Here is a 12,535-nt window from a genome sequence, read left to right on the forward strand (position 1 = left end):
AATAGGTTAATTTTGTTTGTGTGTGTGTGTATATATATATATTTAACAAGTCTATGACTACCCTGTGTTACAAATGGTGTCGAAATGAACTCCCTAAATTGAAAAAAGAAAAAAGAAAAGAAAAGAAAGTAGCACGCGAGTCGTAAAGAGAAAAGACGAAATGATTCCAACATACTTTACCAAACTTAAAGGCGTTTCTATGGCTATAGGCCATAACTACCCATTGCTCATTCTCTCTTCCGATTAAAAATGTCCCAAACACGACAACAACCACCGACTCTCCGACTGCGGAAGAACTACCTCCCAGATGACATCGTACTTGACATCCTGTCAAGGCTACTAGTGAAATCAATCCTAAGGTTCAGGTGCGTCTCCAAATCCTTGTGCTCCCACATCGATAGCTCCAAATTCATCTCCACCCACCTCAATAAACTATTGTGTAGCATTCACAATGATCACCATGAAGGTTATGTCATTCACATGCCCAATCTTATTAACACTCAACTCTGTACGGTCTCTTGTGATCGCTCGTTTGATAGGATATCCGAGTTGAGAATACCTTTCACTTTTCAGTGTGGGATTGCCTGTTTCTTGGGTTCATGCAATGGAATTTTGTGTCTCACTGCGGTTAATGATATATACTTGTGGAACCCTAGTATTAGGATATTTAAGAGGTTGTCTAGTACTTGCTTAAGCCAGTCAAATAGTTTTAGACTTGGGTTTGCGTATGACTCCCCAAATAATGACTACAAGGTTGTGAGGATTACAAGGCCTCGTACCCAACCTGTGCCTCCCCCCGAGGTTGAGGTGTATACATTAAGTACGGATTCATGGAGAAGAGTTGAATTTGGAATCTCATGGAGACCCAATATTTTGTTCTATACCGTTAATTGTGCTTTTCTGTATCCATTTGTTAGTGGGCATCTGCATTTCATGTTACATATTGTAGTAGATATGATAGATGGAGGAGGACGACAAGCGAGTGCAATGATTTTGTCATTTAATGTCAATAGTGAGAAATTCGGAGAGCTACCATTTCCTGATGATGATGATGATGATGGTTCCTTCAAAGGTGTACATTATGCCAGTTCCAGATGTCTTACGTCATGCAAGGGGAAACTGGCTTTAACTAAATTTGAACATAGTCTACAGTCAAATGGCATGGTATGTTCTGTATGGGTGATGAGGGACTATGGTGTGCGTGAATCCTGGAATAAACTTTTTAGAGTACCACTTGAAAGTTCTGGTCGTTTTATTGGTTTCACCACGTACGGTTCACTTCTATTTCGTAAAATTCCTGAACTGGTCTTCAACAACAGAAAATTAGAGTTGGCAAATAAATTTTTTTTATTTGACCCCAAAACTCTACATCAAACAGATTTGAGTAATCAACTTATATATCCTTTAAATGTAATTCCTTTATTTGTAGCTACTTACATGGAGAGCCTTGCTTTACTAGATGTAGCAGATGTGGTATCTTATTAAGAAGATCATAGATTGTGTATAAGTAGAGGTTGTCATTAGTGGCATGGATGAATTGAAACCCTTGTTATGCTTTTACCTATTGCGGTAGGAATGTAAGTATTGTTAAAAGCATAATTTTTAAGCTAGATTTTTATTATCATTTCATTGTTCTTGCTATTATATATATCAATATTTGATATTTGTATGTGGATGGTCGTTGCACATGTACCTACATCTAGCAATGTCAACTAAATGAAAATAATTGGCCAACATAACCCCTGTTTTCTTGTGTATCTATGTTGTAGTGTTTTCCTACTTTTTTTTTTTAAATGACAATTGATCTTGTCAAATCACACTATATCTGTTCTTTGAGAGACACATCTTGATATGTAATGCTGTTATCTCTTTCTTATAGCCCAATCCGCCAATCTACTCCACTCAGTTTAGGATTATCAATTAAAAATATCTCATAACTTCTCTCCATATCTTACTAATCAAGCTGCAGTGGAAGAATAGTTGGTCTCTTTATTCCATATTATTTCTGTAGAAACACACCTTAGTTCACCTTGATACCCCCACTAAGCTAGAATATCCCTTGCAATAAACCTATTTCTCATAACAAGCCAAAGGATGAAGGCATGCCTTGGAAGTTACTAAAGAAAATCATATGAGCCTTCACCATTTCACTTCAGGAAAACTAAAACCCTATGGCATTCCTTACGCAAGGGGATCTATGTCCTCTTACCTATCTTGGAAGCATTATAAATTGCTTTGTAGCCTTATCTATTGTATAACACCAATCTAATCGTAAACAGATGTTGCTTCCTTCCTCCATTTCAAATTTTCGAAAGGCTCTAGCCACTTCTGTCAATTTGATTAAATTTCTCCAGCCCAAAGTTGCCCTATGGAATTCTCACATTCCAAAAGCTTCTCTCCTGGTCTAGGGCTTGGGGACCTGCCTCTAGTGATTCTCTCCCTATGTTCCTTAGTTCTATCATCTGTACTTAGTATCTTTTCCTTTCTATTGTAATTCGCCTTTGTATTTTTCTCTCTGCCTCATGTTTTTCTGCATAAGGTAGTGTTCTTGAATATATATCTTTATTACCTATCAAAAAAAAAAAAAAGCTTCTCTCTTTCATCAAATTCACTTTAACCCATCCACCCATATGGAACTATCTTGGGTAGATAGGCTCCAAATATGCTTCATAATGGTTGCCTTATTCTAATCCTCTAATCTTCGTAGATCCAACTCTCCTTCACATTTAGAAATGCTCAGATTTCCAAGCTTTTTTATCCCCTTTGGTAGATGTTTCACTTCTGCTCCATAAGATGCTATTAAAATTTTGTTCTATCATCATATTGATGACTATCTTTAAGACAATAAAAATGCTTGTCCAGTTGGATTAAATGTTGTATAGAACTGAGGAGAGTAGCTGAAACCTACCTGCCAATGGTAGATGTTTGGTAGTCTAATAATGAATTCTAGCCTTTATTCTGTCCAATAGAGGCTTGCAATCCTACACATTTTATTTCCCTGAGATTAAGGGAACTCGTAAGTACTTCACTGGTAGATGACCCGCCCTGAATTGAAGGACTGCTCAGATCTAGACTTTGATGCTTTGAAAGATCCCTGCATAGAACTTTTGCTCTTTTCTTGGGTTAGCAGCATGACCTGAAAGGGACTTAAACTCAATTAACACATTCATGATCATTTGAATAGAATTGACATTAACAGTTCATCTCCAAAACAAAGATGGGTAAGTTGTTGAAAGTTCAATATGGGTATGAAACACCCTTGAACTTTTAGACCCCAAAATATAAAAATACCAATTCAAGCTTTATATCAAACAATTAATCTGCGGAATATGATAATAAGCCTGTAATCAACTTCTACCCATTTGCATGAGTTAATTTTAAATGGTCATCTTTCTTTTGTTTGTACTATAGGATCCGTTTGAGAATAACTTATTTAGCTGAAATTGAAAATTTTTTACTATAAGTATTGTAGATAAAGGTAAAAATTAGCTAAATAGTATAGTGAAACTCATGAATAGTATCAAAAAGTGCAGTGAAACCATAAATAGTATCCATTTGGTAACAATTTATTTAACTAAAACTGAAATTTTTTTGTTAAAAGTATTATAGGTAAAGGTAAAAGTTAGCTAAATAGTATAGTAGAACCTATGAATAGTATCAAAAGTGCAGTAACACATAAATAATAGCAAAAATAAGCTAAAATTGCAAATAAGCTGAAATTTTATGCCTAAAATGTATTTGCAAATGAAAGTTTGCATGACAACATCTCTATGATGTGATTTTGCCATTGTTTTTCAAATGATGAGAATCATCTCCCAATCCTACCATCATCAAATAATGTTGGNTAATAACAGAATTGATAGACAATCTAAGCCAAATATAAACACATCCACAGCAGTAAATATAAGGCAAAGATAAAGGGAAGAACGATGCAAACACACGGACAACACACGATGTGTTATCGAAGAGGAAACCGAAGTCCTCAGCGTAAACCTCTCCGCCGCCCTCTAAGCAGTAAATAATCCACTAAAGAATGTAGTTGGGATACATGAATAGCAGAAGACCCTCCAAGCCTAATCTATCCAAGTACTTAAGCCCTCCAAGCTTCTTGCTCCAATGAGGTTACGCCGAACCTATTTCTTCTTTAGCTTCCGGATTCCGCTACTTGACCATAGCATCAACCAATGTATATTGGTTCCTTCCAAACTGCTTCCCTCAGCACCAAATAAACTTTTCACAAATGTGGGTGTGGTGAGATAAGGATTTGGTAAAAGACCTCTCAAGGGTATGACAATGGAGAGGAAGAGAGTAGAGGAATTTGTAGAGTTTCTTAGATGAAGATTGGGGATGAGGCAATCTTGTTTTTCTCTAGGGTTTTCTCCCACAAAATTCTCTCTAGAAGCTCTACACATTTAGTGGGTATAAGGGTCTATATATAGTGAGGTGGTATGAGAATACGAAGAGACACATTTTTGCCAAACAGGGTAAATTGGCGGCTTGGTCTCGCAGCTTGTCCAAGTCTCGAAATCAAGTCGCGACGTAACGGCCTGGCCAGCCTAGGGCTTTTGTCCTGTAGTGCGGCAGTTGGCGTGACCCTTCAGCTTCCCTGCATGCATCTCACGTGCTTGAAGTTGGCGACTTGCAGCCGCGAGCCACCCGCAAGTCCTAGCCGCGAAGCTCTGCTTCTTTGCACATATTTGAGCTTTTCTTCACAACTTCTCACACACTACCCTTACAATAATCTCACCTAAATACAGGGTTACTAAGTGCTTAATTTACAAGTAAATTGGCACGGAATAAAGCCAACACGATGGTTGATTATTTTTCAACCTTACAATCTCCCCCTTTGGCTATTCCGTGACAAAACCCTAAAACAAACTCTAGACTTAACGCGTGAGTTGGGAACAGTTGGAAAACTCACTCACACCTAACTCTAGAATCTGGGAAGCTTTAGAACCATAAGAATAAGTAACTTCTGAAACACAACAACACAATAAGTTCATTGATACAGAAACTTGTAATGCATATGGAGCAAGCACAATGCGATCATGCACAATGGAATAAAGTAATAAACCATGACAAGACCAAAACAAGTAATCACTATAGCCAAGTGATCACAATGCTCATTCACACTTGGAATGAACATCCGGACATTCAAGACAATAAACGCAAAGTAAAATTACTTGAATGACCAACACTCAACCAATGCACAGTACATGAAGTATGTGCATCTAGGAACAATCCTACAACGGGCACAAGAGTGACAGTATTTAGAAGAAAATGCAAGACATTTAGTTGGAAGTACTGATTTAACAAAGCACAAAGGCTGCATAAAGCATGGCACAAACCACAAAGGCCTAAAAATGTGCCTAAACAAACTCTTAAAGCTTACAGAAGCAACATGGGTACAAACACAAAAACATAAAGTGCTGAAACAGAATAACATCATATAATATATGCTGAAAAAAACAACTACCACCACAGTATTTTGAGTTATCAAAGTTTTATATACAGAAAATCAAATGAAAAAGAAATGATGAAGAAATCTCCCCCTTTCGTTGAGCTCTCCCCCTGCCAACAGCATCTCCCCTTTTTGTCATGGAATAGCTAGTCGTCATTATCTTCTAGCTTTCTTTGAATTTCATCAATTGAGTTTGAATTGAAGTGAACTTTGTATCCCATCGAATGCTGAGATGATTCAAGGTGGAAGTAAGGTTGGATATATTGGAACTTAGTTCATGAACAGAAGCTATAATAGAGTCTAGCTTCTCGTCAGCAGGAAGCAAACTGAAATGCGAGCCACTGTGGGCGCGGAAGCTTCTGTTTTGATTCCCTTCTTGCTATGACCAATGCTAGCATTGAATGTGCGCATGTTGATTGGACATGGTTTTGCGCAGGGAAATTCATTCTCAGATGGATAGAGCCCTTTACGCTTCAGAATCCATGAGATGAGACAGCAAAATGGGATGCACATCCTTGATTCGGTTCGTAGAACAGTTTTACGAAGGATATGAAAGATATGAGCACAAATGTCAATCTCAACATCAGAAATCAGATCATGAAGAAACAGTGCACGCCCGAGATTCATATACCCTGTGCTGGATAGGGGATACAAGTTGTGAAACATGATGATCGTGAGCACCCTCAATTTTGGAGGAAGAGATGAAACACTAATTGAGTTCCCATTTGAGGAAAATTTCAGATTTTCCCCAAGAGCTGCTTTAAGTAGTTCTTCATCCGGATGTAGATCATCATAGACCAGTGGGACCCTAAGAATTGGTCTGTTGATGTGCAGAATCTCTGCTAGGTATGCGGGAGAGACTGAGAAACTTTTTCCTCTAATCCAGCACTTAAGTTCATCTCCTTCAACAATTGCATTGGCATAAAACTCTTTGACCAGATTTTCATATGCATCATCAAGGTCAGAGAGGAGATAATTCCAATCCTTGCGTGCAAACCATTGAGGAATGTTGGTGTCAAACAGAGAATGTTGGTCAAAGACCCTTTCAATCAAAGGTGTAGCCTTTTTGAAGTAATTGTCATGAGTTTGAAAGGCAGCATATGATTGAAACCTGTTGGGATCAAACACACCAGATGGGGAACGAGCCCGCTTTGGTGTAGGAAAAAAGTCATCAATGTCAATAACATGATCCATTCCTTTGCTGCTGCCTCCTTTTACAACTAATCTCTTGAATGGAGACATTTTAACTCTGCACCATGAATTAACACACACAAGAAACACCAAACAAGACAACAAACATTATTAGTAATGTGTCAGAGTCATTCCATGTGTAAAGAAGGAAACCCTAAATACTTGACATTTGGGTTCAAAACATGGCAATGAGTGTGTGTAACCAAACAATACCACAGTAGGTACACAAGATTGAGAAGATCAGTGTAAGAACCAGCACAAACAAGCCATATATCCCGAAAATCGGAAACCTATGCACAAAATGGTAAGTCACAACCCACAACAACATCTTCACAAATTTAAAAAATGTTCAAACCAGTAAGTATGAAGGGAAAGGAAGAACGCCCATACCTTTTTGTGGAAGATTTGAGAGAAGATGATGCAGAAATGGAGAATTTTAACAGAAAAACTCGGAGTGTTTGTGAGAGTAAAATGAAGAAGACAATGAACAGTCACAAATGGTACGAGAGAAAGAAAAAATTGTCTAGAAAACGCAAAACACGCGTTTTTCGCGACTGGATCAAGTCGCCAGTAGGTCGCCAAGTTAAGCTGCGAAACACTGTGAAGAGACAAAACTTGAGAAATTTCTCTAAGTGTTTTTCGCGACTGGAAGGTCTATCCGCGAGATAGCCGCGATATGAGCCGCGAAATTCTCTAAGTACTTCTCGCAGCTGGACCTTCCACCCACGGACCAGTCGCCACACTGACCCACGAAAATAGGAAAATTCAAATTTTGAAAAATTTTCTAAGTCTTTTTCGCGATTAGGGCATTTACTCACCAGTTAGTCGCAAAAAGTCTCTAAGTGATTTCGCGACTGGGACATGCAACTGGGCCAACCCGCGACTTAGTCGCCAAAACAGGGCAACACTGTTTTTTAAAATTTTTGACATTTTTGTAAAAACAAAGTACTTTCCAAAAAAAATCAAAACACTCAAAAATCTTTTTGTGTTTGACCAACAAAGATTGAGCATGTGAAAACACATTTAATCAAGTACAATCACACAGATGAATAAGACATTCATTGAACATAGACTTGTGTGTTGTGTGTGGATATAAAAAATGAGATAGTCCTTAGTCCAATGTGAAGCTTCAATGATCAATTCAATCAAGGCATACACAACTAGCACTAGATAATGTGATCTATCTCAATTATAGAAACAAGCATATATGACCTCCCACAAGTACTTGATAACAATTTGATGAAGCTTTTCATTTGGCTCCATATTTAACATATCATTTGCAATTTTTGAGCAAAGAAGATCTCATTAAGAGAGAGATGCCTGAAATTTTTGATATTTCAATTGATGTGTTAGCCCTTGGCTTTTGGGCATCATTCATACATTTTATTTTGGTCGCTTTCCCTTTTTCCTAGTCGAATACTAGTTTGTGCGACGGGCTTTTGCAGCTCTATATCTCTTTTCATTTGGAGATTTACATTTAGAGAGCTCTTTTAAAATCCTACCATCATCAAATAATGTTGGGTGCTGACACTCTTGCCCAACCCCCACCACCATATGGTCTTCCTACCCAAACACGCGGCATAGCCTTATTGTGGCTGTGTCAGCAACGATGATGAGATGGATCTGGTGCAACTAACACCAGCTCCTTTGCCATAAGAAATAGCAAAGTTGCTTAATGAGCTTGATTAGCAAAACATCTGGATTGGCTGAGAGTGATTAGCAAAGGTTGTGACTGTGAGGCCTCTAATGATGTTACTTATATCTCGGCCTTTACGACTAGAAGGTTGTTTTCTTGTTAATAGAAGTTGATATATGCATCTTATCAAAAAAAAAAAAAGTTGATACATGCACAAAGGTGGGAATATAAATTTTTGGGTTTGAAAGTTAGGCCTCTTTGGTTCCTCCAAGAACTCATATTTTGTTTTCATTTTTGAAAATTCTAAACATTTTGTGAATTTAATAATAAAAAACACTCGATACCACATTTGGTACTAAATTCTTACACATGAGAAAAAGCTACTCTTGTCACTAACGAGGAAAACCCAAATAGAATCAGTTGGGAGAAATACCCAAACCCATTTTTAATGCGTAATTTCAAATAAATAATTGTGTAATATAAAAGTTGTTACCTTATTGCTCCATTAGACACAAAGACAACGAAAAAAATTGGAAGTTGACCGAGCAATTAATATTTTTAATTGGTTGTTATGATGTTTTAAACTTTAAGATATTATACTCACCTGAAACTTTAGTTGCTAAGATTACAGGTCACCTAAAAAAGAATGATATCAATCAAATACAATCAAAATATTATAATGATATATTGGTATAGATAAAAATATGAAAAATAATTTTAGAAATTGTTTAATTTTTAATGAGAACAAATTATTTTCATCAAGTTATACATTATACCATAATTATAAAATAATGATATGATAAGTGACTATGCGGCTAGTTTATTCTAGCAAACAAAACTATAAATTATCAATAACAAATCCAAGTATATGATGTATTGCATGTATTTGTCTTAGCATTCTCTCCAAAAACCTTGAAGGCCAGAAAACATTAGTTGAGCAATGCTAGGGACATAAAAAAAATCCCATAACTTTTGCCACAATAGCTAATTATGAGGGGTGGGTTTTAGTTAACTCAACTAGTAAAGTTTCTGATGGTTGGATAAGAGATCTGAGGTTCAATCTTCGCTTACACCAAAAATTGATTGATGTGTTGGTCTGATGATAACAGTGGCGACTCAAGAAATATTTTTTAGGGCAGTCATTAAGAAACTTAAATTATACAAAATTTAATAAAGAAACGACTTGAATATATCAACATCACAAAAAAAAAAAAAAAAAAAAAATAGAAGTTGATACATGCATCTTAAAAAAAAAAAAAAAAAAAAAAAAAGGTTGATACATGCACAAAGGTGGGAATATAAATTTTTGGGTTTGAAAGTTAAGCCTCTTTGGTTCCTCCAAGAACTCATATTTTGTTTTCATTTTTGAAAATTCTAAACATTTTCTGAATTTAATAATAAAAAACACTCGATACCACATTTGGTACTAAATTCTTACACATGAGAAAAAGCTACTCTTGTCACTAACGAGGAAAACCCAAATAGAATTAGTTTGGAGAAATACCCAAACCCATTTTTAATGCGTAATTTCAAATAAATAATTGTGTAATATAAAAGTTGTTACCTTATTGCTCCATTAGACACAAAGACAACGAAAAAAATTGGAAGTTGACCGAGCAATTAATATTTTTAATTGGTTGTTATGATGTTTTAAACTTCAAGATATTATACTCACCTGAAACTTTAGTTACTAAGATTATAGGTCACCTAAAAAAGAATAATATCAATCAAATACAATCAAAATATTATAATGATATATTGGTATAGATAAAAATATGAAAAATAATTTTAGAAATTGTTTAATTTTTAATGATAACAAATTATTTTCATCAAGTTATACATTATACCATAATTATAAAATAATGATACGATAAGTGACTATGCGGCTAGTTTATTCTAGCAAACAAAACTATAAATTATCAATAACAAATCCAAGTATATGATGGGGACATAAAAAGAATCCCAAACTTTTGCCACAATAGCTAATTATGAGGGGTGGGTTTTAGTTAACTCAACTAGTAAAGTTTTTGATGGTTGGATAAGAGATCTGAGGTTCAATCTTCGCTTACACCAAAAATTGATTGATGTGTTGGTCTGATGATAACAGTGGCGACTCAAGAAATATTTTTTAGGGCAGTCATTAAGAAACTTAAATTATACAAAATTTAATAAAGAAACAACTTGAATATATCAACATCACAAAAAAAAAACACGAAAAAACATGAAGTATTACAAGTTTTTTCTACTAACAAAGAGAAAAAGAAAAATAGGCTAAAAATAGGTAAAATGGAAATTGAGAATGCTGAGATGAGAGTAATAAAGCAAGAGAATTAAAATGATAATAGAAAAGAGAAAGATAAATTGATGATAGTTGTTGCAATTACGAGTAGAGTCGTTAAGAAGGAGAGCAAAACTATTGTGACTACAAAGCCAAAAAGAGCATAATTGCCAGCACCGCCGAGGAAAATGCATGAACTACAATATTTTTCTTGAGTCATTTTTTTCAAGTAAAAATAAAATTAGAGATTATTTTTATGTAACAGGTTGAAAGGGTTAAAATTTTGAATTTTTCTTTTTGAATAGGCTTTTTGTTAAATAATTTGTTAACTCGTTTTTGTTTGGTCCAGTCTTTCTTTTTGGGTTATTTGTGTTGTTATTTGGCCTTTTTTATATATTTAATTTAAGGGTGTTTTTTGGGAGGGCGGGTTTAGGGGGGAGGGTTTAAGGGGTTAAAGATTATGTTTGTGAGGACATAATTGATTTTGGAGTAATGCTACATCTACAACATTTTTAAAATGAATCTTATGCAATAATTTGTTATTAGTAGGTTAAAAACTGATGTCAATATTAAGTCAAAATTAGAATTAGTAACTGTCATCCTAATTACATAAAATTTGTAGTGAAATTATTATAAAAATGTTGTAAATGTAACACCACACTTATTTTTATTGAATCGAAATTCTTATAATTTTCAAGTTAGAGCGGTCTAAATAAGTTAATTTTGTGTGTGTGTGTGTGTGTATTTAACAGGTCTATGACTACCCTGTGTTACAAATGGTGTCGAAATGAACTCCCTAAATTGAAAAAAAAAAAAAAAAAGTAGTACGCGAGTTGTAAAGAGAAAAGATGAAATGATTCCAACATACTTTACCAAACTTAAAGGCGTTTCTATGGCTATAGGCCGTAACTACCCATTGCTCATTCTCTCTTCCGATTAAAAATGTCCCAAACATGACAACAACCACCGACTCTTCGACTATGGAAGAACTACCTCCCAGATGACATCGTACTCGACATCCTGTCAAGGCTACCAGTGAAATCAATCCTTAACACTCAACTTTGTACAGTCTCTTGTGATCGCACCTTTGATAGGATATCCGAGTTGAGAATTCCCTTCACTTTTCAGTGTGGGATTGCCTGTTTCTTGGGTTCATGCAATGGAAATTTGTGTCTCACTACGGTTGACGATATATACTTGTGGAACCCCAGTATTAGGATATTTAAGAGGTTGTCTGGTACTTGCTTAAGCCAATCAAATAGTTTTAGACTTGGGTTTGCGTATGACTCCCCAAATAATAACTACAAGCTTGAGAGGATTACAAGGCCTCGTACCCAACCTGCGCCTCCTCCTGAGGTTGAGGTGTATACATTAAGTTCGGATTCATGGAGAAGAGTTGAATTTGGAATCTCGTGGAGACCCAATATTTTGTTCTATACCGTTAATTGTGCTTTTCCGTTTCCATTTGTTAGTGGGCATCTGCATTTCGTGTTACATATTGTAGTAGATATGATAGATGGAGGAGGACGACAAGCGAGTGCAATGATTTTGTCATTTAATGTCAATAGTGAGAAATTCGGAGAGCTACCATTTCTTGATGATGATGATGATGATGTTGATGATGGTTCCTTCAAAGGTGGACATTATGCCAGTTCCAAATGTCTTACGTCATGCAAGGGGAAACTGGCTTTAACTAAATTTGAACATAGTCTACAGTCAAATGGCATGGTATGTTCTGTACGGGTGATGAGGGACTATGGTGTGCGTGAATCCTGGAATAAACTTTTTAGAGTACCACTTGAAAGTTCTAGTTGTTTCATTGGTTTCACCACGTACGGTTCACTTCTATTTCGTAAAATTCCTGAACTGGTCTTCAACAACAGAAAATTAGAGTTGGCAAATAATTTTTTTATTTGACCCCAAAACTCTATATCAGACGGATTTGAGTAATCAACTTATATATCCTTTA

At 35.7% G+C, this 12,535-nt stretch overlaps 1 protein-coding gene across 1 annotated transcript; it reads left to right on the forward strand.

Annotated features, from left to right (window-relative positions):
* The first annotated feature begins 249 nt into the window (after positions 1-249).
* On the forward strand, positions 250-1,485 carry LOC112015859 (F-box/kelch-repeat protein At3g06240). Its single transcript, XM_024048307.1, has one exon. The coding sequence runs from the start codon at positions 250-252 to the stop codon at positions 1,483-1,485; it is 1,236 nt and encodes a 411-aa protein (XP_023904075.1).
* The last annotated feature ends 11,050 nt before the right edge of the window (positions 1,486-12,535 follow it).

This window comes from Quercus suber, unplaced genomic scaffold (genome assembly GCF_002906115.3).
Source record: "Quercus suber isolate HL8 unplaced genomic scaffold, Cork oak 2.0 scaffold_654, whole genome shotgun sequence".
Classification (NCBI taxonomy): Eukaryota; Viridiplantae; Streptophyta; class Magnoliopsida; order Fagales; family Fagaceae; genus Quercus; species Quercus suber.